Source organism: Camellia sinensis, chromosome 10, assembly GCF_055761805.1.
Source record: "Camellia sinensis isolate YWXY chromosome 10, ASM5576180v1, whole genome shotgun sequence".
NCBI classification, from domain to species: Eukaryota; Viridiplantae; Streptophyta; class Magnoliopsida; order Ericales; family Theaceae; genus Camellia; species Camellia sinensis.
In genome coordinates this window covers 39112083-39139438 of record NC_138970.1, presented here as the reverse complement: position 1 = coordinate 39139438, position 27356 = coordinate 39112083, and the positions used below count along the sequence as shown (strand labels likewise).

Below are 27356 nucleotides of genomic sequence, written 5' to 3'. Positions count from 1 at the left end.
TACTCCGAGCCAAAACAAAAGCTAGTTAGTAATCAATGCATGATCCTAGCTCATGTTAAGATGGCTAATGCAACACATACAAGATGCAACTACAATAGGCTCGGCTATTCTAAGATGGTATGTGATGATGCTACAACTAACATGTATTCAACTTTGTGATTGAAATACAAATGCAGTTGGTATGATGCGCCGAGCCCGGTGCATGTAAGACAAATGTATGAATGCACGCATGCATAGCATAAGGTATGCTAATTTAAATATACCCTAGTCTACCATCATAAGCGGGTAAATAAAAGGGAAGAAAGACGTGGGATTGGAAGACATACACACACTCACGCACACTTATTACACAATTGCCCTCACTCGGAGGGTCCAAATAAATATTACAGCCCGAATAAATAATACTAAATTAATTATTACAGAATTTCTAATTAATTAACAAATTAAACGCAGAATTAAAGCGGCCACAGCCCCCGCCTCGAAATGCGTGGATGATGCATGCTTGACTCGTCTTGCCCGAAAATTCGTATCATGCCACTGTTGCCTCTGTTTACACTGCCTTGCCCCTCTGAGGACTGCCAAAGTCCAAGGGCATGCTCTATGAATATTGGGGAATGCCACCGACCAAGTAGGAACATCACCGGCCGAAGAGTGTGGTCACCGGCTACCTTTTTGTCTATCGGCCATAAATAAATAGCCGGCCGGCACTGTATTTAGCCGACCGGCTAAAACTTCCCGCAGAACCTGCAGTGGACAGCAGCAGAGGGCAGGCAGCGTATGGCATGGAATTTCAAGCAAATGTAAGCGTGGTCACACTCCCTATCATGCCATGGACTCAAGGGGGGGCATGACCCTCAACCCTCGGGCCATCAATTAGGTATGATGGCCTAAGAAGTCAAGCTTGCCATTCAATGAAAATGCATGCAACACACAAATGAATACCAAGACCCAATCATGTTAGAGTCAAGGGCCTCGGCGACCGAGGGTTGAGAGATGTTGCATCACTTAAAGTATGAACACTTCTCACCCCTCAAGTTTGGCTTGACACCCCAAGATAAACAATGCAATGCAAGTATACAAACATGGCTCAAGAATGCAACTGAAGCTAAGGCACAAATCATGCCAAATGTGCAACAAGTATATGAGATAGCTCAACATTAAGCAAACATGCAAGTAGGATACAATGCAAGCATGCTTCTAATGTAATGTAACATGCTCATGCAAAGGTGGGTTTAGACCACAAAGAGGGGGACCTCAGCCCACCCCAAAAATAGTGGCCAAAGGTGCCAAGATAATGGCGCCAATCATGTAAGACAAACATGCCAATCAACGAGCCCAAGACTAAGGTACAAAAACCAACTCAAGCATGCCTAAAGGAAGACAAACATGGACATTAGACCAACAAAAATCAGTGCCATAGCATGTGAGAATGAGCCTCAAAACCCACACACATGGCATCCCAAAGCCTCAAACACATGGCCACGCACCATGACCTATCCTGAGACATGGAAGGCCAACATTTCAAGGCATGAAAGAGCTGATAAATGTAGACATGTAAGCATGGTATAGGGACTGAAATGGCATGTTAAATGATTCCAAATCGTTAAAATAACCTAACCAATGCATGCTAGGGACTCACACCCTTAAGGCTCACAAATCAAAATGCAAAGCAACTATATCAAACATGTCAAACATGACCAAATCAGTGGTCAACAGACCTTAAGCATGATGAAACATGGCCAAGAACTTCACAAAGTAAAACCAAAATATGAAAGCATGGTGGTCAAATGTCATGATGCATTTCTAGGTAAAAATAGGGGAATACAAAGCAAGTATATTAAGCATGTAAGAGACCACTAATTCAACCAAAAACAGAGGCTTATTATGACCTAACAACATACAAAAACCTCTGAAATGAAACCAAAAACACCTAATCATGCATGCTACCCTTATGAGCCAAGAATATGCAAAAATGAGAGACCAAGGGAGAGGGGTGTCCCTCCCTTATGAAAGACCTTAGAACCCATTCCTCACCATTGAAAATCCATTGGATTTCAGTGGTGAGAAGGCCAACACACCAAGGTAAACAAAGCTTGCCGAAAGAGCACAAAAAGAGGCCAAAAGAGGCCTAAGAGGGGGAGGTCGACCCCAAACACCAAAACAACCTTAATGAAGAATCTTAAGCATGAAAATACAAGACTTTTTTCGGCTATACACAAAGCTTAAATCAACATGCAAGACAGGTCAAAAGCCAATGCAAGATTGGGAAAACTAAAGTGAAGTAGTTACCCTTGAAGAACCTTTGATGAACAACAAATGCAGCCCTCTTCTTTTGATCAAAATCAGCCCAAAAGCTCAAGAACAAACCCTCCAAGCCCCTCAAGGTCGGAGTAAGGTGTGATGGTGTGTGTGCTAGTGCAAAACTAAGGTAAAAATACACTTTCAGGCCACAAAACACACACAAGGGAGGAGAGAGAGGGAAATATATATAGAGAGAGAGAGAGAGGATATATATCAGAATATATGTATAAGCTCTGTGTCTTTTTTTGTTTTTTGCTAATCCCCAACAATGGAAGAGGAGAGGTCCTTATATAGGCAAAGGAAGTGGTTCTAAGCTTCTCAAAGAAGCTAAGTAAAAAGGGGCAAAGGGGGCAAGGAGGTCAAGGCTTCTTGAGGAAGCTAGGACAGCTGGCTAAGCTTCTTGAGGAAGTTTTGACAAAGGGTCAAGCTTCCTCAAGAAGCTTTGACCAAAAGGTGCAAAAAGGGCAAAACAGCCACATGTATGCCCCGAGGCAGGTTTAATGCATTCCAGCTGGCATAGCTGGTATGCACCATGCTTGAAAAAGGTAAAAAAGTGCTATCGGCCAGAAAAGGAGGTCATCGGCCAAACATATGGCTGGCCTGTCAAACTGAGTGCCGACCGGCCAATGGTATAATTCACCAATGGCCGGTAGCCTCAAAACATGGCCGGTGGCCTCAAACCAAGGCCGGTGGGTGTCAGGGGTAGCTAAAAAGCTACTTTCTACCCTCAGAAGCAAAAACACAAGTGTTTGGTGCAAAACCAAACACAGAACAGTCGAGTTGAGAGATCCTGAGGCAAGGCGCATAGCCGAGACCTCCGGGAACTCAAAACGAAACACAAACATGAGTAATCACCGAGTGTTCGAGCGGTGACGTCCAAGTCTTGAGGACGGTCAAAAATGGGGTGTCTACAGTTGTCCTCTTTGTTATTTATGGGTCTGCCATCACGACTTTCCCTTCCCCTGCCTCAACCACGGCCGGATCCTCTTGTTGCTGAAGATTCACCATCGGTTAAGACCTTCAACGCTTGCTCCTCTGTGGTACTACGGTTAAGTTTTTGCTCATGGACCTGCAATGAACTCTGCAACTCATCAACCGATAGTTCATCAATGTCCTTGGACTCCTCAATTGAACAAACTATATAATCAAATTTCATAGTCATGGAGCGAAGAATCTTTTCCACGATGATAACATCTTGCGTCTGGTCACTATGGATCCGTATCTTATTTGCAATCGCCATTGTCCTCGAAAAATAATCTGAAGCACTCTCACCAGATTTCATTTGTAGGGTCTCGAATTCTCGACGAAGTGCTTGGAGTTGGGAGCGCTTGACCTTCGATGTGCCTTGATATTTTTTCTTCATTGAGTCCCATATCTGCTTCGAAGTTTCTTTTCGGAGAATGGTCTCTAGAATTGTACGATCAATTGCCTGAAATAAGTAATTTTTCACCTTGAGATCCTTCAACCTTTGTTCATCGAGTCTCTTCTGCTGTGCTTCTGACAAAACGGCTCCAGTTTCCGGTTCCATAAAGCTGGTTGCCACGAGAGTCCAATATTCTTTGGATCGTAGAAAATTCTCCATCAACATGGTCCAGTGATCATAGTGACCATCGAAGCGAGGAATAGCTGGCTGGACATAGTTATCGATGACCTTGTCAGCCATGCATGATTGCTACTGATAGTAAGAAGGCTGCTGCTTCTAAGGACAATTTCTTGGTAGCTCTGATACCAAATGTGAGAAAAACAGAATCTAATCAAAAGAAGAATGTTGCTGAACTTCTCAATTTTATTCATTGACTGAAAGCAACCTTAAATAGAATATACAAAACAAACTTAGCAAATAATATGAAACTAATCTTGATCCATAACTAACAGACTTTCAAGATAATAGAATACTCCTAAAACTTAGGACACTACAACTGACTCCTAGAAGAACAGGATAACATAGACTTATTCAAAGAAATAATAATAATTAAAATAAACTCTTAACAGAAAGAAAGATAATTATGAAGGGTTTACTTTTCATTGGAAAAATTACATTAACCCTTTCATATCTGGTATTTTTTTATTTTAACTTTTAAAGGGTTTTTTATTTTATTTTTTATTATCACTTTAGTTTTTTATGTTTTAACTTTTGTTTTTTTAAGTTATTGTAAAACCTAACGTAGATCTGAAATTAGATAAAAAAATTATACATTAACAATTTCGTGGTGTAAAAATATTTTATTTTATAAAACTTATACTTTTGATATAAGTCTAAATTTTAATATGATAATATAATTTTTATGTCGACAATTAGCATGTCATTTTTTATTTAATTTTAAATTAAAATTAATTTTAAAATTTTAAAATATAAAGAATTAAAATGAAAATAAAAATAAAAATAAAAAATAGCCAAACTTAAAATAAATCTTTACTAGCAGCCCCAGCCCATACCATTGTGAAAGACAACTTCGGTTTTTTCGAGGTAATAAAGTCAGAGCCATTACAAAGTTGCATGTTGTCGTTGAAAGGGGAAAATAAAAAGAGAAGTGATATGTATCTAAATATTCTATTAAATATTTTATCAAATTTTTTATATGAGGTGAGACTCATATAAATTTTATGTGTATAAGTTTTATATTTATGTGAGAAATATGGTAGAATATTTAGAATTTCTAACCTAACTTAAATAAAAAATGACTTAAGTTACACTTTCAAAACAACAAACAAAAAGTTGTCATTTTGGAGAAAAAGGCATATATGTCTTTTATAATTAAAAATAAAAATGATATAATTTTAATTTTTTAAATCATGATTAAAAAAATATATATATTTTTTATTATTAAATACAACATAAGACATATATAACTGAAAAATTTATGAGTTATAACTATTTTTTTTTTGTCATAACTAAAAAAAAATTACATAACGAAAAGTACATATAGTATATTTATATACTTTTTAAAGAGGCGTATATTAGAATTTTCCCATTTTGGAAGACAATTAGTAATCTTATGACTTGGGTTTACAATGTACAAAAATAAAACATGAATGGTTTGTTCCAGACTAAACATTGTTTCAAAAAAATTAAAATAAATAAATAATGCAAATATTTTTTTATTAGCTGGTCTAATCACCTAGTTATAATTTTAAAAAAAAAATTATTATGATTTTATTTTATTTTATTTATTTATTATTTTTTTTGGGTGGGGGGAATGAATAAAACAAAAACAAACCACTTAGTGCAAAAGTCGATTACGTACTCCGTTGAAAATGTTTTAAAAATTAGATTGTGGAGCAAATTAGCAAAACGACTAGCTATCTCCAATCTTTCATTAAATCTGTTATTAAATTTAAATTTAATAAAAAAAAATGCTTAAAGTGTGAGTTTCAACCCTTTCATCAAATTGATATCAAATAGAGGAAGAGTTACTTTTTTTTTATCAAATCAATGGAGTTTTATCCTTTCATTAGACGTCTTCCTAGACAATCAATTTTGAGATGAATTTGATAAAAATTTGCCCTAGATCGGATGACTGGCTAGACGACTATCCAAATCTCATGAAACCATTGGAGTGTATCATATCATATGAAACTTTTCACCCAATTTTTATTCAAATTTAATGAAAAATTTGATGAAGTGTTGCAGATGCTCTAAAGGTTAGTAGTTTAGTTGTTGTGTCAAACGAAATCAAATCGTAATATCATAATTACTTTGTAAATATATTAAAAGTTATAAATTAATAAAACATAAGTGCTAAAATTTCAATATATTTTTATAAAACATAAAATTTTCAAAATATTGCTTCTAATAATTTTTTATTATTTGTTTTAAAAGTATATCATAAATACACAAAAATATAGTTTAATAATATTATATAACTTAAAATATAAACTTAATCAGTCCATATTAATTAAAAATAATACTACCTCATTATAAGTTGCATAAGATTGAGGCAATGTACAAAAATACAGTGGCCAAAATCAAGACCAATCCATCTTGGTGGAAGCCTGGAAGGGTAATGGAACCCAATCCCACATCCTTTGTATATATATATATATATATGTGTGTGTATATTTTATCAGGAAAAAAAGAAAATGTTCCATGAGGATATTATAGCATCTGTAGAACCTTGCTCCGTGATAACCGATTGACGGCCATATTTTATCCAATCCAAAGAAAGGAACCCACTACTGAGACACCCAATATAGTTCAACCACGTGTCATAAAAGAGACCAAGCATCAATCAGAATATAATACAAGCCTCCGAAAAGAGTTAACAAGACAAAGCCAGCATTCTGTGCCCCCAAAAATCAAACTTAACACACTCTTATGAAAATAACTACTTTCTCCATGAGGCCACCACCCCAGTGGCCCCATCCTCTGTATTATGCACTTTTAGGCCAAGTTTAGAAAGACTAAATAAGTACACTTTTTGACTTTTTTTTGTATTATATGTAGAAAAAGTAGAGAGGAGATGTTGGTTGATGTGACCCAAAAAAGATAAAAAGATGAAATAAGTGCACTTTTTTAGTTTAGCCAAACTTGGCCTTAATAAGTTATTACTTTTTAAACCATTAGTCAATAATCTCTCAACCGATGTAATTTTATTACAAAATTATATAAATTTACGTAAATAATCTCATAAAAATATATAAGTTAAATAAAAATTCATAAAAAATTGACTTTTATGAATAGATTTATATTGAACTTATATAAATTCATAAAAATTTCCGTAATATTATAATAGGGTTGTATATGGTGTGCATTGCACAATAGAGAATTTTGCATATTAAATTTACTTGTAAGCCCGGTTTGGAATTTTTTAGCCTAACATTTTGACTATTTTAGTATGGCCAAAAAAAAGTTTAAATTTGGGATAAATTTTTGATTTTTTGTTTATTTTTATTTTTTGTAATTGATTTGATAGTTGTGGAAGAAAAAGTAAAATAATTATGATTTGAATATGACATTTTATTTTATTAATTTAATTAATATATTTGTTATTATTATTATTTTTTTGTTAACTAATTTCTCCTCAATCCATGTGCCAAACATGGTCTACTTCCTAGAAGATGCCAAAACGTACACTATAAATAGAGATCGATCTAGAGATAAAAGAGATATCGCCGGAGCCACTGTCGCATCTGTAATCAAAATCATTCCCAGCCCTGAAACATTGCTCCATACCATCTATATCTTTGGGCAACGATGACTGGAGGTTTTGAACTTAGAAAGAGAAAATCGAGCAATAGCATTCCCGGGAATCCATTTAAAATAGTGAATGTTTCTCCTTCGTCCCCCGTAAACACTGATTCCACCGAATTGAGAATCAGTGATGATCCGAAGAAACTACTAGACCTGCTCGCAGCTTTCGTTGGATTGTTCACAAATCACAGCAAGGAAGATGCCTCGTCTGGCTCGGCTGGCCAGGACCAGGACCCTCCCAACAAAATACTTGCTAACGTGGCCCTTTCGTTGGGTTTATCTGCTGCTGCTGCAGCAAATGGTGATGCCACTCCCCCTGTCAATGGTTCCATTGAACGTAGTGGAGCGCTGCGAAAAGACAAAGAGGAGGAGGAAGAAGAAGAAGATGGGTATCGGCAAAGGTCGAAAAAACAGAGAATCATACTCGACTCGGATGCTGAGTCTATTCCAGACTCTTCACAATGCACACCTCCTCCGACCAAGTCTGAAGGTTCCACCGCTTATTCACCAGATTCAGCCGCATCTGTGGCCAATAGATCTAGGATAACTAGATCTTCAGGTACCTACTCTTTCTGTCTCTGTTTGTGTTTGTGTTTGTGTTTGTGTTTCTTCAACAATGCCATTGTTTAGGATAAATTACAAAGACCATTCCTCATGCTTGAAAAAAAAATATATACACCAATTTCAAGTTTATCATAATTAGAAGATGCACTACAATTTTATCATTTTTATTCTAATAATTTTAAATTTATCTAATATACATTATCATTATTGACTATTTTTATTTTATTTTACATTAAAAATAAAATTTTATAATTCTCGGTTAGATTCAATGATTTGATTCATGATTCCACATAGGATTTTATTTTTAACAACCTCGAGATTAATCGGGCAAAACCCTAGACACCCTTTGTGAGCCCAAAAAGTAAAATTTTACATTGAATGTAGAATTTTATAATTCTTGGTTTGATTCAATGATTCGATTCACAATCCCACGTAGGATTTCATTTTTAATAACCTAGAGATTAATCGGGGCAAAACCTTGGACACCCTTTGTGAGCCCAGAAAATAAAAAATAAAAATTGAAGGTTAAATTTGAGAAGTCCCATTTAATTAATTCTTATTCTCTTTTTTCACTAATAAATAACCTTCTTGAATATTGTCTGCATATGCTTAGTTCTTTTCATGTAATAGATATATAGACATGGCATAAAATTTGCATCCTTATATGCAGATGGAAAGTTTCGTCGGCAACTTCCCATGGGCAATCCAAATAGTTGTGAAAACAACCTTGCCATTGTCCCTCAATCTATCGAGCATCCTGCTGTCAAAGAAGCATTTGACTCAGTCAGGGAGACTCTGCAACCGATTCTTTTGCAGAAGGTGACAAGAATTAGAAAAGACGAACTGACCGTTGAGTTTGGACTTGAAACAGCTGCTTCAATTAATCTGTTGAACCTTGTCAATGCTTCAATACATGGTCTGGAAGAAATCAGCGAAAGGGCTCGCTTAGGAGTAACGTTGTTGGAGGAAGGACAGAAAAAGGTGAATAAAGGGAAGCATATTTTGTTCTCTGCAATTAGTGAAATTCCAAAGCGGATCAAGTGAAATTGAGACCTTCAATTGGAAATTGGTTTGGCTTTTGGGGGTGTGCTTGCGGTTGGTGCCTTGCCAACTGAGTTTTATCCATGTTTGTTTTTTTTTTTTCTTGTCTTTGGGGCCCTGTTGGCCAACAGTGCTTTTTGTAGCATCTCTTCATATTCAATAAAGGGTATTTCCATTATTGGTAATTTAATTTGTAATTTTTATCAATTTAAATCACACTTTCAATTGTCTTTCAATATAACCCTTAACATTTTGGACCGGACCTTAACATTTTAGATGGAAAAAGTTACATGGTTTTTATGTGTAAATTTTATCAATTTCTGCATAAGAAAAAAACTAAATAAATTACACTGATGATTCTTGTATACACAAGATTGCACCCTAGAGTTCTGCATTCATTCCAACTTTCTTTTTAAGCAAAGAGACATGAAATATCCAATGAAGGCATGAGTTTCTCTACATTAGCGAGACATGAATATTCAGGTCCTTTAAACCAATATAATTACAACATATGAGAAGATAAAATTTTGTGGTAAACAAATGTTCTTACTAAAATTATTGAATCACATTTATTGCTCAAAAACTCAACAAATATTTTAATGAAATTAAATTGCAGATCCAAAAATTCATGTTTCAGTTAAGTGACCAAAAATTTGTGAATTGAAACACTTGCTGGATACCCAAATTTGTGCTAATGGCTGATATGATATGATATTACTTGACACAACTAAACTCCACTTTGATTTGTTGGAGAAATCACAACAAGCAAGAGAAATTTTAAAAGAAAATACCTTTTGGAAAATGATCCCTGTTTGGTATAATTTTCAGAAATTGTTTTTTGATTTTTTTAATTTTAAATAGAACCTAGTTTGACAAAAATAACTATCAAAAAGATATTTTTGAATTTTAAGAAATTATTTCTATACTCTAAAAAGAAAAAAACTATATGAAAATGAGTTTTTTTTTTTCATTTTTTCACTAAATTAACTTTTAATTTTTTAGATTTTTTTTTTTTTTTTTTTTTTTTTGAAAAACTGATTCTGAAAATCAAACCAAACTATTCTTAAATTTTTTTTTTATAGAAGGATAAAGAATTTATGACAAAAAATGATGTGACAATGATATTTTTTTAAATATAAGTCATATTGATAAATGTTTTTAACTTTAAAATGATAAAATCAAAACTCAAGTCATATCATTTTATATTATTTTTTTGTATAATTATTTTTTTTATAAAAAAAACCAATAACGTCTAAAAATTTATTTCTTCACAAACACATGCATTATCTCCATCTTTAAAAAAATGAAAAATTTAATAAAATATCCATCTCCAACTTTGTGTAGTAGGAGAGGTCCAAAATATATTTTTTTATTAGCTAAGGTCTCTCGATGAAATTTCTCTGTGATCATATATACCAAAGAAATTTTGAAATCTGTGATCATATCGGAGAAATTTTGAAATTTTTCTGTGAAAATTGAAAATTTTCTGTGTTGGGGGAAAATTTTTTCTAAGTCGAGTAACATTTCTCTAATGTGATTATATCAGAGAAATTTCCCTGCAAAAATTGAAATTTCATTGTGTCGGGTCCAAAATTTCTCTGAGTCGGGCGAAATTTTTTTGAATCGAATTTTCTCTGTAAAAATGTTGAGGGATCTTAAATATTATAAAAATATTATATGTCATTTATTTTATAAAATCTTAATATCAGAAATCTTAAAAAAATTCGTCTAAAATATATATATACACACACATTAGAGATTTGCTATCATTTAAATATTTTATTAAAATTTTTCATTCTTTATGCCAGTGTACATGTGACACGAGAGATTTCACTATTTCTTAAATGTCAACCTCACCTACGTTGTTATTTAAGGGTGGTTTGGGATGATCTAAATAAATGTATTTTTTGACTTTTTATGAAATATGAGTTGGTATGAGTTGAGTTTGAAATGATGTATTAGAGAAGTGATGTGACTTAAATAAAATGATGTGACTTAAATAGGATAGTGATTTTTTGATTTTTTATCCTTTTTAGATCATGCCAAACAACGCGTTAGTCTTCATTTGGCATTGGCTTTTTTGATTGGCTTTTTTGTATTAGGACTTTTTTAGCCTCCTTTGGTTTGATTTTTTTGACTTTTGTTAAAGAAAAAGTATAATGATTACGATTTGAATGTGATATTTTGCCTTATTGACTTATGTAGCCAATTTTATCTTTTTTATATTTTTTTAGCCAAAAATCAAATGTCAAACGAAGCTTTACTGTGTAAATACTCATCTATACTATATATTAAGCAAAATGGGGTTTTTAACTTCAAGTCTTGTGGGAGCTCCAATCTCCCAATCTAAATTTCCTGGTTTTTATATTTATAAAAAAAAAAATTAGCATTTATTAACTTCTCCCAACTCCCAAGTCTTACCATCATAATAACACTTTAATGTATTAAGAACAACCATAAATTTTTTTTTTTTTGAAATCCAATACATATGAATTCCTTGAAAAATCTCAACACATGAGATTTTTATCCCTCATAATAACACTTAAAAAAAAAAATCTTAGCATTTATTAACTTCTACCAAGTCTTACCATCATAATAACACTTTAATGCATTAAGAACAAGTATAAAAAAAACAAAAATGCTAGAGGCCCCAAAAATTCTACCAAAAATTTTACCAAATGCCTCATATGGGTGTGCGACCCACATAGGACCCACAATGTGTGGGTCGCACACCCATGTGAGACATTTGGTAAAACTTTTGGTAGAATATTTGGGGTCTCTAGCATTACTCTAAAAAAAATTCTTTGAAATCCAACACATGAATTCCTTGAAAAGTTCCAACACATATGATTATTATCCCTCATAATAACATTTTAATGCATTAAGAACAAGCATAAAAAAAAATTCTTGAAAAGTCTAACACATATGATTATTATCAAAATATTAAACTTTAATATAATATAATAATAAAAAAAGACATTTAATTCCTTGAAAAGTCCAACATATATGATTATTGTCAAAATATTAAACTTTAATATAATATAAAAAAGTAAAAAAAGAAGATATTTAAAAATCACAATTCACATATATAGATAATTGTAAACACAATCCGTACATAACACGGGTGATATGCTAGTAGAAAATAAAATAAAAGTACAAATTAAGTGTTATAAAAAAAACCTGTTCTCTATGCATTATTAGGAGGAATATTTTACTAGTAATTAATGTCCACTACATTTCATATTAATTCGACACTGAGAGGGTGATTTATGATCTGGAGTTGGGCCGAGGTAAAGGCCGAGCAGGTTGAGAGCCCAACGGTGTATGGGGCCGAGACGATCGACTATCCGCCCAGAGATGGGCTGCCAGAACTTGGGCCGGACAGAACTTGGGCTGAGTGTGTGCCGCCCCAGACCGTAAAGAAGCTGCTCGGCAAGGCAGTGCTCGGCTGGACCGAGCTGCTCGAGCAGGGGATGGCCGAAGCCAGACAAGCTGAGTGACCGGCGCCCGGAAAGGCGTGGTCAGCCGAGGTAACTGTTTGACCTGCAGAAAGGCCGACCACAGGAGGTGCCTCGGGCTAGGCTTTGCCGAGATGCCGCCTAGCCCGGTCCTCCTTGGTCTTAGCTAGTGAAGTGCTTGGGTATGAAGCACGGCACGACACAGCGACGGATAGAGCAGTTCGGTTGCCGAGCTCCAGCTATGATGGCAGGCAGTTGAGATTAGGTGATGTTCAGCAAGGTTTATGCTGGCAGATGGGATAGCGGAGCCACGTGTCAGGAGACGACTGGGAGTAGATATGGGGCACAGAGGGTATATAAGCATGTCTGCGCCCCCCATACGCGACAGATGAACACTTTGTAAGGAATTTCTTACGCTTAAACTCCTCTCTCCCTCTTTCTCTCTATCCTAAGGTGTGTGCTAACTCGATCGTCGGAGGGTTTTTTCGGCCACACACCGCCGGGTAGCTCACCATTATTTGCGCACAGGTGATCGGACATAAACGGAGCTTGGAAGAAAGGAGTACGGGCTTGCCAGAATATTTGCTCCCCGTACAATTGGCGCCGTCTGTGGGAACCTTGACAGACAAAACCTTGTCTTCCAGGTTCATCTGATCGTCGTCCATGGCAAACAACGATGAGTTTCCGTTGTCTGCCCTAGATGGAGCTACCCCGGAGTTCACCTGAAGGAGAGAAGGCCCTCTCGCCATCCATCCAATGGCGGACTTGGGGACGCCCACCGGAGGACAGTCAGGAGACGCGCGGGATAAGCGCGGAAGAAGTCATGGACATTCACGGAGTCCAGACGGTCACCGGCGGAGGAGAGACTCACACGCCAGGCGACTGGAGAGTAAGTTGAGGGACCAAGATGCTGTCATCCAGCAAATGGCGGCAGAGATGGAGGACCTGAAGCGGCATGTCAAAGGGAAGGGTGTAGATGGAGTGGGAGACCACAGTGAGCGCACCCCATCCCGTCGTTCAGGTGGCCAGAGTCAGCGATGTACTCAGTCCATATCTATTACCAGAAGCTACCAGGTTGGTGATTCCGACGCGCATGCGGAAAAGTCTAGCGCGCAAGACAGTACCTACAAACCCTCACGTCCGGCAACGACGTCGAGGTATTCTTACTCCGCTCAGTCAGAGGATTTACGGGTGGTCTTAAAGGAGCGGGCTCGCCGACGCGAAGCTCAGAGAATACCTGCTTTCCAGCGGCTTTCATACGGGGTTCACGCCAGCGAGGAGGTCGGAATGCCTCCACCCCGCCAAGTAGTGCCACTCTTTGAAGATATGGACTTGGCTAGGCTGAGCGCCACCCCTTTTTCCCTGGATATAGAAACAACACCTCTTCCGGCAGGCTTCCACCAGCCTAAGTTCACACTTTACGATGGAAAAACCGATCCATACATGCATGTGAGCCACTTCCGACAGGTTATGGCCGGACATAGGCGCAATGACGGACTTATGTGCATAATCTTCCCGTCAAGTTTAGGCGAGCTGGGCTTAAAGTGGTTCGAGAGGTTGCCGGAAGGGAGCATACAACGGTGGCATCAGTTGGCCGAGGCGTTTGTTACACGCTTCAAAACCAACACAAAGACACCAAAGGAAGTCGATCATTTGCTAAGTGTCAAGATGGAACCGAGCGACACACTGAAGGTATACAACTCAAGGTACTGGGAAACCTTCAACGAGATCTTGGACTGCCCGGTCAACCTTACAATCACGCAATACAAGCGTGGTCTCCCGGTCAGACATAGACTGCGGGACTCGCTTACCATGCACCAGCCGACCTCCATGGGCCAGCTCATGCAGCGCATCAATGAGCACATCCGAGTAGAGGATGACGCGTCAGTTTCTACTGTGAAGGCCACTCCGGTAGCAACAGACAAGAAGATAGCAGGCAAAGTGCACGCAGTTGGGCAAGAGTCCAGCCGCTCAAGTGACCGAGCAGAGGAATCGGACCGTGGCTCGAATCGTAAAAACCGGGGTAGAGGAAGTCGGAATGACCGAGATGACTACCCCCAAGACGATGTAGCGGACACAAACCGAAGGCTGAAGGCAAGAACTGGCATAACCACGGTCTTCAAGATTCCAATATATCGCATACTTAGTGAAATCCGAGACGAGGAGTATGTCCGGTTTCCTGCTAAGTTAGGCGATGGACAAAAGGGCTACAATCCGCGGTATCGTTGTACGTTCCACCGGGAGAGAGGCCACCGAACTGAGGACTGTTTGCCTTTGAGGCAACGCTTAGAAGAGCTGGTCGCAGCCGGGCACCTGGACCTTTACATTGACGGCGGTGTGAAGCCGAATCAGGCTCCGGTCGATCCCAGGGGACAGGATGACCGAGATGCACCACCACAGGGAGTTATTAATGTCATCCACGACATCGTAGAACCGGAGCGTGTTTGCGAACTCCAGGGCATGATAAAGAAGGCAGAGCATATGAGGGAAGTTTTGTCGGTACAGCCTGCCATAAAAAGGGGGAAGACTAAAGAAAAGGATGTGATTAGTTTCACCTCAAGGGATTTAGAGCTTATCCAGACGCCGCACAACGATGCCCTAGTAGTAACACTACGCGTCAAAGAATTTGATGCTAGACGGATCTTGATCGATCAGGGAAGCTCGGTCGAGATCATGTATTATGATGCGTTCAAACAGCTCAAACTCCGTGAGACAGACCTGGCTCCGGCTACTTCGCCACTGGTTGGATTCAACTCGCAACCGGAGTGGCCCTTGGGAAAGATTATCCTGCCGGTCAAAGCTGGATCCGTGGTCAAGCAAGTGGAGTTTTGGGTGCTACAAGTGCCTTCGACGTACAACCTTATCCTTGGAAGGGGATGGCTTCACGCTATGCAAGCCGTAGCGTCGACCTACCACCAGGTGATGAGATTCCCCTCGGCTATGGGGGCAATCGAGGAGATTTGGGGTGATCAGTTCATGTCCAAACAGTGCTTCGTGGCGGTCAACGGGAGCCGGGCTGCCAAAGGATTCGTTCAAATGATTGAGGGCCCAGAGGACCAGGGTGTCTTGGATGATGTGGGCACCAAGGCCGAAGACAAGGCAGTTGAGGAATTGGTTGAGGTGCAAATTGATACAGAACAGCCGGACAAGTTCTTCTTGCTCGGCTCAAGTCTCACGGCCATAGAAAGGACCGAGATGGTTGAGTTTTTAATGGCCAACATCGAAGTCTTCGCGTGGTCGCCCTACGACATGCTTGGCCTCGATCCAAGTTTCATCTGCCACCACCTCAACGTCTACCCTGGAGCAAAGCCAGTCATCCAGCGAACAAGGAGATCGGCACTGCATCATGCCGAGGTAGTTGCAGAGGAGGTTAAGAACCTGCTTGAGGCATGAGCAATTCAGGAAGTGCACTACCCTCGGTGGATTTCCAACACCGTAGTGGTGCCCAAGAAGAATGGAAGGTGGCGAGTTTGTGTCGACTATAAGACAGTCAACCAAGCTTGTCCCAAAGACAGCTTCCTTTTGCCACGCATTGACCAGCTAGTGGACTTGACGGCTGGACACAACAGGCTCAGTTTCTTGGATGCCTACCGCGGCTACCATCAGATTGCCATGCACGGGTCTGACCGAGAGATCACCTCTTTCACAACTCCAAGGGGACTCTTCCACTACCGAGTTATGCCTTTTGGTTTGAAGAACGCCGGGGCAACCTTTCAGAGGATGGTGACCAAAATGTTTGCTCCTTTGCTTGGCCGGACAATGGAGGCTTACATCGATGATATGGCGGTAAAAAGCCGACATGAAGCAAACCATTTGTCTGACTTAGCCGAGATGTTTGCCATTCTGAAGAAGTACAAGCTGCGCTTGAATGCGTCAAAGTGTGCCTTTGGCGTGGGATCTGGAAAATTTTTGGGATTCTTAGTCACAAACCGAGGCATCAAAGCAGACCCTACTCAGATCAGAGCCGTGCAAGAATTGAAATAGCCCAGCTCGGCCAAGGACGTACAGTATCTGGCCGGGATGGCCGCCGCGCTTAATCGGTTTATAAGTCGGTCATCAGATCGCTGCAGCCCTTTCTTTCAAGCATTGAAGTCAAAGTTCTCGTGGGACGCAGAGTGTGACTGAGCTTTGGCCGAGCTCAAGGAATACCTGTCTACTCCGCCACTGTTGGTTACACCAAAGCCGGGAGAGGAACTTTACCTTTACCTTGCCGTCTCCCAGCACGCGGTCAGTGCGGTGCTAGTCCGCGCTGAAGGAATCAAGCACTTCCCAATTTTTTATGTCAGCAAGACCTTGCTGTCGGTTGAGACGAGATATTTGCCGCTGGAAAAACTTGCGTTGGCATTGATGATGGCTTCGAGGAAGTTGGGGCATTATTTTCACGCCCATACCATCGTCGTACTGACCGAGTTTCCCCTCAAGGCCTTGTTTGAACGGGCGGACTTTTCAGGCCGAATTCTTAAGTGGGCGGTCGAGTTGGGACAATTTGATGTCAAGTTCCAGCCGCGCACTGCTATCAAAGCCCAGACCTTGGCAGATTTTGTCGCCGAGTTCTCACCTGGCACTCATCCGGTATGCCCGGTCGATATTACCGAGGCAGATGATGAGATGCACGCAAGGCCAACCAAGGTACAACCAGTTAGAGGAGGTAACGACGCAGAGTTTGCGCGCATCATTGAAGCACCCTCAGTCTGCACGGTTATACCACCCGGTGATGCGATGACGGAGTTGAGTATCACCGACCCATCCACTCTGTCCGCTCCCGCATCACCAAGGGGGGAAGCAATTGAACCACACAGCTCAGGACCTGCGGCCGGCGTAACACCGCAACCTGATGATTCGCCTACGGACTTGAGCATTACAGACCAACTTGCTGAATCCGGTGCCGAATCATCAAGGGGGGAAAGAATGGACCCACACAGCCCAGAACCTGCGGCAAGCTTAACACCGCAACCTGATGATTCGCCCACGGACTTGAGCATTATAGAACAACTTGCTGAGTCCAGTGCCGAATCACCAAGGGGGACTGAATTGGAACCGGTCAACACAGAACTTGAAACCGCACAGCCGAGTAGTGGTGATCCCACTGCCCTTCGCAACTCTCAGGACCCATCAGACTGCTGGAAGCTTTTTATGGGGGAAATGTGGAAGCTTTTTGTTGATGGAGCGTCCAACCATCATGGTGCCGGCCTAGGTATCGTTCTTATCTCCCCGGATGGCCTAACCATTGAACATTCTATCACGCTTGGCTTCCCAGCATCTAACAACGAGGCTGAGTACGAGGCACTTCTCGCCGGGCTCAAAAGCGCAATCCAAATGAAGGCTGCTGAGCTCCTGGTGTACGGTGATTCCCAGCTTGTGGTTAACCAAGTCTCTGAGATTTACGAAGCAAAGGATGACAGGATAGCGAAGTACCAAGCTTTGGTCAGGGAACACATCAAGCAGTTTGAGGCAATCAGAGTCCAACAGATTGGCCGTGAAGAAAACAGCCGAGCTGATGAGCTGGCCGGCCTCGCTTCCATGGTAGATAGTACGTCCCCAAACCCCCTGTTAATTGACTTTCTTCCACGGCCAAGCATTGAAAATGCCGGGCAGACGGATGTACTCTGCGCCGCGCTAGGTCCTTCTTGGATGGACCCCTTGATCTTATTCCTCAGAGACCGGACTCTACCAACTGACAAGAAAGAAGCCCACAAAATCCGGGTGAAGTCAGAGCGGTTTTGGCTCTCTCCATCTGGTGCGCTGTATAAAAAGTCCTTCACTGGTCCTTATCTCAAATGCGTGCACCCGAATAATGTGGAGGCCTTCTTGTATGAAATTCACGAAGGCATTTGTGGCAGCCACATAGGGGGCAGATCCTTGGCCTACCGAGCTATTTCGCAGGGATACTGGTGGCCGTGCATGCAGGCCGACGCACAAAAGTACGTCCGCAAGTGCGAAAAATGCCAGAAATTCGCCCATCAGATCCATCAACCTGCTAGGGAACTTCTTCCCCTCACCAGTCCTTGGCCTTTCGCCATGTGGGGGCTAGATATAGTGGGACCACTGCCAACAGCACCGGGCAACCGGAAATTCTTCATCGCGGCCACAGATTACTTCACGAAATGGGTTGAAGCTGAGCCCTTGGCAACCATCAAAGAGAAAGACGTGAAGCGGTTTGTCTGGCAGAACGTGGTCACGCAGTTTGGCGTCCCCAAGATCTTGATCTCTGACAACGGCACCCAGTTTGATGGTCACCTATTCAGAGGATTTTGCGAAGATTTAAAGATAGAATTCTACAACTCCACCCCGGCTTACCCGCAGTCCAATGGTCAAGTCGAGGCATCAAACAAGACTATACTGGATGGGTTGAAGAAACGGCTGGAAAAGGCCAAGGGAAAATGGGCTGAGGAATTACCCAGCGTCCTTTGGGCATACCGAACAACCCCGCGACGTTCTACCGGGGAAACTCCATATGCTTTGGCTTATGGCATGGAGGCGGTCATACCCCTGGAAGTTGGCATGCCCACCCTAAGAAGCGAGAGTTTCGAGCCCAAACTGAATGCCGAAGCTATTGCCTTGGAATTGGACCTCGTGGAAGAGCGTCGGGAAAAGGCCCTCATCCATGTGGCCGCCTACCAACAAGTGCTCTCCAAGAAATACAACAAGACGGTGCACCCCAGACCATTCAAGGTTGGTGATTGGGTTTTGAGGAAGATTATGGGCAACACCCTGGTGCCAGGAGAAGGCAAACTAGGGGCAAATTGGGAAGGACCCTACAAGATCACCGGTCTGGCGGGCAAGGGGGCTTACCACTTGGAGGATTTAGAGGGAAGAGCAATACCCCGGCCATGGAATGCGGCCAACTTGAAACTGTATTATTTTTAAAGCTTTTGCTTTCTTTTCTTGTGCAAAGAAATTTTTTGGCTTGCACTACAGCATGCAATTCTTTCTGTCAATTTATAGAAGTAATTTTGCTTGAGCACTTGGACTGTTGTTTTAATGTTAAGGACCGGGATGATTTATTCCGGTTGGAAGAGTTGGTGTTTTGTCCAACTTCGGATTCCCAACCGAGATGATTTACTCCAGTTGGAAGAGTTGGTGTTTTGACCAACTTTGGATTCCCAACCGAGATGATCTATTCCGGTTGGAAGAGTTGGTATTTTGTCCAACTTCGGATTCCCAACCGAGATGATTTACTCCAGTTGGAAGAGTTGGTGTTTTGTCCAACTTTGGATGCCCAACCGAGATGATCTACTCCGGTTGGAAGAGTTAATGTTTTGTCCAACTTCGGATTCCCAACCAAGATGATTTACTCCGGTTGGAAGAGCTGGTGTTTTTTCCAACTTCAGATTCCCAACTGAGATGATCTAATTCGGTTGGAAGTGTTGATGATTTGTTCAAACTTTGTTATTACCAACCGAGATGGTCATTTCGGTTTATGAATTTGTTGTTTTGTTCTGCTTAAGTACTTCAACCGAGTTATGAATTCCGGTCGACGAGGTGTTTTGTTCAAACAATGATTTATACCGAGATGCTTTGCTGAAAATGAAATTGATGGCAACCGCGCAAACACTTGGCAAAATTTGGCTTTTTCATTGATAAGAAAATCAATACAAAAGGTGGGGACATAGCCTGGTTACATCAAAAGCGTTGAAAGAAAAAATACAAAAAAGAAAAGAAAACTAAACTAAGGGGGAGAGATTGGTAAACTCGTCCTCGCCAGCATCAAGGTTGATGGTTGGACTTGCGTCTTGGGCACCGGGCTCATCATTGCCGGGCTGCTCTTGCACCTCGGCCTCCTCTGCCTCAGAATCTGTCTCACCGTCTCCCTCTTCAAGTCCTTCCTCGGCCTCAGCTTGCAAAGCGCTGAAGACGTCGTTTGCATAAGGCACGAGGTAGACCGGTAGCGAAGCTGGAGGAGGGTTGGCAAATACGTCGGTGTCAGAGCCCTGGCCGAGGTGTTCGTAGGCGGACTTCCAGCCAGCCTTGAAGTGGATGTCTTGTGTTGCAAAGACTTGCTTCTTGTAGCTCTGCTCGGCCTCGTTAAAACTGGCGTTGTTGGCAGCCTGGCAAGCTTTCTTCTTCGACTTTTTCAGGGTGTCCACCTCGGTCTGGAGCTCATCCTATTTTTTCTCGGCCGCATCCAGCTGACCGAGCAATCTGTTATTATCGGCGTTGGCCATCTCAAGGGAAGACTTAGCCCGGCCGAGCTCGGCTTGAAGGCTCTCGACCTGGCTGGCTGTGTTGTTGGCCTTTTGCCGAAGTCTGTGGATGCGCTCCAAAACCAGGTGTTGTTTTTGAATGGCCTGCAAAAAGCAAAGTTGATTAGAAAAGGAACCGGGCAAACACTTGTGAAATTTTCAGAGTAACATCAACTTACCCTGGCCATAGACTTCACTGACGATTTGACCAACCGAGTGTCAGGGACGTGGTCGCTGCCGACCACGTCGCTCGGTAGTAGCAGAGCTTTGGACAGATCAAAGGCGAGCAGATGCTCTTTGTCAGCCTTGATCGAAGCCGTTGCCGGGATGTCTTGACCCCGGTGCTTCAACTGTGGACGCCAGGCCGGCACTGGGGCGGGGGCGTCAGATGGATGCTCGGTAGTCAGCTCGACGACTAGCTCGGCGGATGGGTCTGCCCGAGCTCTTTTACCGGCACATCGTGCAGAGGGTTCTCGGCTGGATTGCTCGGTCACTTGAGGGGCAAGGGCGACCATAGCGCCACTGGATTGACCGGCGGCTGGCGAGCGAGTGACAACGCGCGGCAGCTCGGCGGATGTGGCGGTGAGCAGGTTCTTGATTCTGCTGCGCTTGGCCATTTCTTGTTCCTCGGTCAGGCGAATGAGGGGAACGTCTGGCAGAGTAGGATCCAGTGGAGGTGTTGGAGCTCGGAGGAAGTCAGTAACTTTACTCCGGCGGGGAGCGGAGTATCTGTATGTGGAACTGTAGCCGAGCAATTGGTTACAATCTCGGTCGCGGTAGCGAAGCGCGGTCCTGATTGCCTCTACGTTGGGGAAATTATAGTTGGCTTGCAAGGCTTGGATGGCTGCAAAAGAAACAAGGAAGAGAATGATTAAGGTACAGAAACATCAAGAAAGTGTATTAACCGAGATAATTTGCGCGGCTTACATGTGCTCCCAAAATTTTTGCTAATCATCCAGCCCGGTACCTCGGCTGTCTCGTAATTACCAGACACCCAGAAGAAATCATCGTCGTGAAGATCCTTGTCTGGTGTGCCGGTCACGATTTTCTCTCTACCCGGTCTAATCTTGAGATAATAGGCGAGACCGTCGCCGGTGTGGCCTAAGGTGTATTGGCGCAGGATCTCGGCTAAACCTAGGCTAATGCCTAACCGGTTGTTTAGCTCGTGCACGCCGTTTATTATCCGGTAAGTGTTGGTAGACACTTGGGTGGGTGCTAGCCCGGTTCGGCGTAGGAACTCGGTGATGAGTGGGTTCAGAGGGAAGCGGAGTCCTCCTTCGATGACCGATAGCACGGTGAAGGGGCATTGTTCTGTTCTACCCCAAGGTGTGGTCTCTTCTTCTGCGAGCTCCAGGTGGACATCGGCCAGGACGCCGTACTCCTCCCTGAAAGCAGCTAACGCGGCTGGAGTATCCACTAGGAAGCGAAATTTCCCCATTTGTGGCCGGCTTAGTATCCCGGCTGAGGGGTTTGGCACTGTGTAATTGGTTGCTGCTCGGTCCTGAGAGCCTCAGGAATGACAGTGGTCCCCTTGGACTCTGCAGGAAAAGGATGGCAAGTGTAAGTGTGAGCGCGGTCGCGCAAAAGGAGCTGGACTTTAGCTCGGTCATTAAGAGTGCCAAACCACCTCGGTTATCTATTCTAACTAAGGAGCCCGGTCGCCCAAGCAGACCAGATGTTAGCCCGGTTGAGCGACCAAGTCCTTTTGTTATCTCGGTTTTTGCTGGGATTGAGTCAAACATGTTATTTGCTCGGTCAGATTGGTTTTTTGGATCAAAAGAAGACCAGGAGCCCGGTTCGCCCCAGTTCTTCAGTGTTCTTCAGGAAGATGAAGAACACCAAGAACAATGGGAGGTTTGGGACGGTTTCTATGGCCTATGCCCTAAGAGCTACGTTTTTGTACCTTAATGTGTGTAATATGAAAGAAAATAGCAACTCAAGAGGGATCGAGGGTCTTACCTGTGAAGGGCAGGAGCTGTTCTTCTAATCACGAAGAATGACAGTCGAGGCTGAGAGGAAATGGCTTGAGCTCTGAAGCGTCAGATGGAAAAGAAGCAGTAGGAAGAAATTGTATAAGGGGGGTCTTGTATATGTAGGAACGAGAGGCCGCCCAAATTCAAATTCTGGCAAAAACGGCGGGTTGGCTGCTCGATGACCAATGGCAGCCCGCCACGTGTCCCCATTTATGGCGACGTCAGGACTGAAGCGACGGGTTGAAGAGTCGAAGAGCCAACCGAGCTACTTTCGAAGTGAAGGATGTCAGCCGAGGAGTATAACCGGGCAAGTTTGCAAACAGTTATGTTAACTAGCCCGGTCGAGGTTTGGCATCTTGAAGACCGGAGAAATGTTATCTCGGTCGAAGTGAGTAATCCCAGCCACGCTTTCGCGGGCGGAATTAAGGGGCAATTGAGAGGGTGATTTATGATCTGGAGTTGGGCCGAGGTAAAGGCCGGGCAGGTTGAGAGCCCAACGGTGCATGGGGCCGAGACGATCGACTATCCGCCCAGAGATGGGCTGCCAGAACTTGGGCCGGGCAGAACTTGGACCGAGTGTGTGTCGCCCCAGACCGTAAAGAAGCTTCTCGGCAAGGCAGTGCTCGGCCGGACCGAGCTGCTCGATCAGGGGATGGCCGAAGCCAGACAAGCTGAGTGACCGGCGCCCGGAAAGGCGTGATCAGCCGAGGTAACTATTTGACCGGCAGAAAGGCTGACCACAGGAGGTGCCTCGGGCTAGGCTTTGCCGAGATGCCGCCTAGCCCGGTCCTCCTTGGTCTTAGCTAGTGAAGTGCTTGGGTATGAAGCACGGCATGGCACAGCGACGGATAGAGCAGTTCGGTTGCCGAGCTCCAGCTGTGATGGCAGGTAGTTGAGATTAGGTGATGTTCAGCAAGGTTTATGCTGGCAGATGGGATAGCGGAGCCACGTGTCAGGAGACGACTGGGAGTAGATATGGGGCACAGAGGGTATATAAGCATGTCTGCGCCCCCCATACGCGACAGATGAACACTTTGTAAGGAATTTCTTACGCTTAAACTCCTTTCTCCCTCTTTCTCTCTATCCTAAGGTGTGTGCTAACTTGATCGTCGGAGGGTTTTTCCGGCCACACACCGCCGGGTAGCTCACCATTATTTGCGCGCAGGTGATCGGACATAAACGGAGCTTGGAAGAAAAGAGTATGGGCTTGCCGGAATATTTGCTCCCCGTACAGACACGAACCCTTTCATCTCTCTCACACAATTATTCATCCAAAAATTTTTGAATGGGTAAGTCTGAATTGACAGACTTTTTCATATATTCACTCTTATTAAATTATTGATAACTTCCAACACAACTTACCAAGACCAAGATGTAAAATTCAATGTATAAAGAGAGAAATACAGAGAGAATAAATGTATCTATTGATATTATTATTGATTGTGATTATATATGCTTACAATGATTCCTATATATAGGAGAGGATGTGAGAAGAGAATAGGTGAGTGTGTAGTACGTGTGTAGTAGATGGAGTAGGTGAGGAGTAGGTGGAAAGTAGGTGAAGTTTACAGTTTAACAGCCCCCCTCAAACTCAAGGAGGATAGGAACTAACCAACTTGAGTTTGAAGAGAGTAACAAAACGTGAAAATAAACTGACAAATAAAATAAAATAGGATAGGAAACACTGTATGGTCGTGTCAGACCGTTGGTGAAGACACTGTATGGTCGTGTCGAACCGTTGTAGAAGCTAACCGGAATCAATGTCGGGACAGTTTACGGGGTCATGCCGGACCGTTGTAAAAGCTAACCGGAATCAATTTCGGGACAGTTTATGGGGTCATGCCGGACCATTGTAAAAACTAACCGGAATCAATGTCGGGACAGTTTATGGGGTCATGCCGGACCGTTGTAGATGACACTGTATGAGTGTGTATATAGGCTGCCCAAAAGATATACATGGATATATATATTGAGCCCTCAAAAGTCGCGCCCTCAAAAGGCGTGCCCACTGTATCAAAAGTCGTGCCCGACAGAAATCATCGAGCGGCGAGCCATCAAAAGTCGCACCAGACACGCAGCGATGCACGTGATCGAAAGAGCGCGTGTCGTCCTCGTCGTCATGGTCTTTATAAACCAAAGCGAAGCCTGAGGCTTGGAAGCATAACAAACCAGTTGAAACCTCTTCGTTCTCTGTAACATCTGAAACATCTGTAACATCTGAAACACTCAGCAACCCATAACATGGCCTCGTCTTCCCGTGGTCTGCTTACTCTCTTTCCAGATCTCAACGAGTCCACAAAAGAGATAACTGGTGCGGTTGCCCTTGAACCTCAACCAAGCGCCCCTGAGTTTGTGCCATTGACCTTTCCTATACGGTCTGTGGAGCAAATAATGGCAGCGCAATCAGATATTGAGGCCAATCAGTATACATTGAAGTCATGCGTGGAGACCATGACTGCGGTCACAAACTTGTCGCACTGGCTTCAGAGTAGGACAAATGAGGTGCAACAGTTAAACGCCCAACTGGCTCTGCTCCAGCGTATGTATAAGGATGCGCGAGCAGAAATATGTGTACTAAAGGCAGAAAACAAGGAGCTGAAGCGGAAGGCCACCATTATGTTCCGATTCGGAGGTCCGCCATATGCTGCGGTGGAGGAGCAAGGGGGAGTGAACGGGCTCGGCGGCACGGGAAACACAGAGGCAGCATCGTCAAGGGACGCCCAGGACGGAGGCAAGAAGAAAAGACCGGCGGAAGAGGTGAAGAAGTGAGGTCGGTAGGTGGCTGTCTGTAGAAAAGATTTCAAATCTTTTGTTGTTGTGATGGTGGTCTTTGTTGTTTTTTTGTTTGTTTGTTTGTTTGTTTGTTTGTTTTTTTTTTTTTTTTTTTTTTTTTGCAAATCGTATGGCAAGAATGACACAATAGGAAGCATAAATAATAATGAAAAAAAAGATTAAAACTAAGGTGAAAGAAAAATAAATAAAGAAAGAAATAATATTAATATATTTGAAAGCAAAACGAGAGAGTGAGGGAAAAAGGATTCACGTGGGTTTCTTGGCCCACGGTTTTGTTAAAATCTGCCATGGTGTTTGGTATTTTTTTTTTTGTTTAATAATAATAATAATAATATATTAATGGGGAAAGCATGTGTGCTGGTGGGTTGGAAAGTGAAAAAAAATGAGAGAGAGAGAGAATGGGGTACATGATGATGATGTTGGGTCCATGGAGAGAGAGAGAGAGAGATTGTGGCTCCACTTCCTGGTTTACGTTTCCTCCTTGAGTTTGATCTGGCCATTTCAATATGAAGAACAGATCCAGTCTGCGTGTAGAATTTTACACCATTCAAGGAATGCAGAGCTGCCATTGCTGATTGATGATTAACAAAGGTGGCAAAAGCAACAACCTGGCTGCCGCGACCAGTGTACTTGAGCTGGCAAGAATCGAAGCCGGAACGGCGGCGAAAGAGGTTGTGGATCTCGCGGGCTTTGACATTGTCGGGGAGGCCCGAAACGAAGAGGGTGTTGATGCCGTTGCGATCGTTGTTGAACCCGTACTCCGGTGCTTGGTGGAGGTAGTATGGATCGTACGGCTGTTGGTGAGCCATCGCTCCACGCTCGCCGGTGGATGCGACTTCGCTGATGGACGGCTGTGATTGAGAGATACCTAGTGAGACACTCTTGTCCTGTCTTGTCCGTGAGGGCCGAGGGGGAAATGGTTCGGCTCCTTTGGGCCTTACTCGGATCTGAGTTCGCCGGTGGAGTCTGTGATGAGCTCCACCGAGACAAAGAGTGATGAGGACGATTACATAGCTGGGTTGACTCGGAAAATGGGTCACTCGACGCTCCTCGATGATTTCTGGAAACCCGACTTTGGTTTTGGGTACGAGACCCAGAAGTCGTCTTGGGCTATGTTTGAGTCGCCTCAATCGACACTATGCATGGGTGGGTTTGGTTGCAACAAGTCCAGGTATCGCCTGAGTAGGTGAGTTGTGAGTCTGTCCTCCTTTATTATGCTGTCCGTTCTTATTATCCGTTCCCAAATCTTTGCCAACAATTTTGCATCAATAAAAGGAGAACTCAATGATAATAAGAACGGACAACATAATAAGTTTGCATGACGGCGAACATGAGAAGCACGACTGCAGCAAGGAATGATATTATACTCCATGGATTCGGAAAAAGTCACGTCGCAAGATTAACATGTCGCAAGATTAACATATTCACGGTGATGATTTGGGAAATTGGTTAAAAGTTGATCTTTTAGTGTTTTTTTTTTTTTTTTTTTTTTACTTTTTATCTTTTTATGTATAAAAAATATAAGAGGTGATGTGATATAAAATAAATTAAAAGTTAAAACTAGCTTTTAGCCAGCTACCTAAATTGCCCCTAAGTCTGCGCCAGTGCAACCATGATCTGCTGTAGTCGTTAACCTCTTTACACAACCTCGAAAAATAGAAGTATTTAAAACACCTTCATAACACATGCATTTGAAGAAATTCGTAACATCTTCACTCAAATCGTTTCTTATGATCCTATTTTTCTGAAGAAGCTCAACGTCTTGCAAGGAACGAAGAAGACTTCTCATGAGGAAGGCATATGATGCAATGTGACCCGAGCTGCCAAAGCTACGTTGCTCAAAAGTAATCAG

General features: G+C 42.6%; 3 protein-coding genes across 3 annotated transcripts; 1 reads left to right on the top strand and 2 right to left on the bottom strand.

The window, feature by feature from the left end:
• Positions 1 to 3268: 3268 nt before the first annotated feature.
• Positions 3269 to 3964, bottom strand: LOC114289345 (uncharacterized). Its single transcript, XM_028233052.2, has one exon. It carries the CDS (start codon positions 3962 to 3964, stop codon positions 3269 to 3271), a length of 696 nt encoding a protein of 231 aa, XP_028088853.2.
• A 3425-nt stretch (positions 3965 to 7389) lies between these two features.
• Positions 7390 to 9282, top strand: LOC114289349 (uncharacterized). The gene is made up of 2 exons (XM_028233055.2): positions 7390 to 8051; positions 8727 to 9282. Exons 1-2 carry the CDS (start codon positions 7496 to 7498, stop codon positions 9098 to 9100), a joined length of 930 nt encoding a protein of 309 aa, XP_028088856.1. The 5' UTR covers positions 7390 to 7495; the 3' UTR covers positions 9101 to 9282.
• Positions 9283 to 9509: 227 nt separating this feature from the next.
• LOC114289348 (uncharacterized) lies at positions 9510 to 26313 on the bottom strand. Its single transcript, XM_028233054.2, has 2 exons — positions 25977 to 26313; positions 9510 to 9583 (listed from the first exon to the last, which is right to left on the bottom strand). The coding sequence occupies exons 1-2, from the start codon at positions 26311 to 26313 to the stop codon at positions 9510 to 9512; spliced, it is 411 nt and encodes a 136-aa protein (XP_028088855.2).
• Positions 26314 to 27356: the final 1043 nt, after the last annotated feature.

Bases quoted from the DNA above. Each gene is read 5' to 3' on its own strand.
- LOC114289349 (XM_028233055.2), top strand. From the start codon at position 7,496: ATGACTGGAGGTTTTGAACTTAGAAAGAGAAAATCGAGCAATAGCATT. The intron at 8,052-8,726 runs GTACCTACTCTT...CCTTATATGCAG, and splicing joins TAGGATAACTAGATCTTCAG to ATGGAAAGTTTCGTCGGCAA.
- LOC114289345 (XM_028233052.2), bottom strand. From the start codon at position 3,964: ATGGCTGACAAGGTCATCGATAACTATGTCCAGCCAGCTATTCCTCGC.
- LOC114289348 (XM_028233054.2), bottom strand. From the start codon at position 26,313: ATGGCTCACCAACAGCCGTACGATCCATACTACCTCCACCAAGCACCG. The intron at 9,584-25,976 runs GTAAACCAGGAA...ATTGGTTTAAAG, and splicing joins ATCAAACTCAAGGAGGAAAC to GACCTGAATATTCATGTCTC.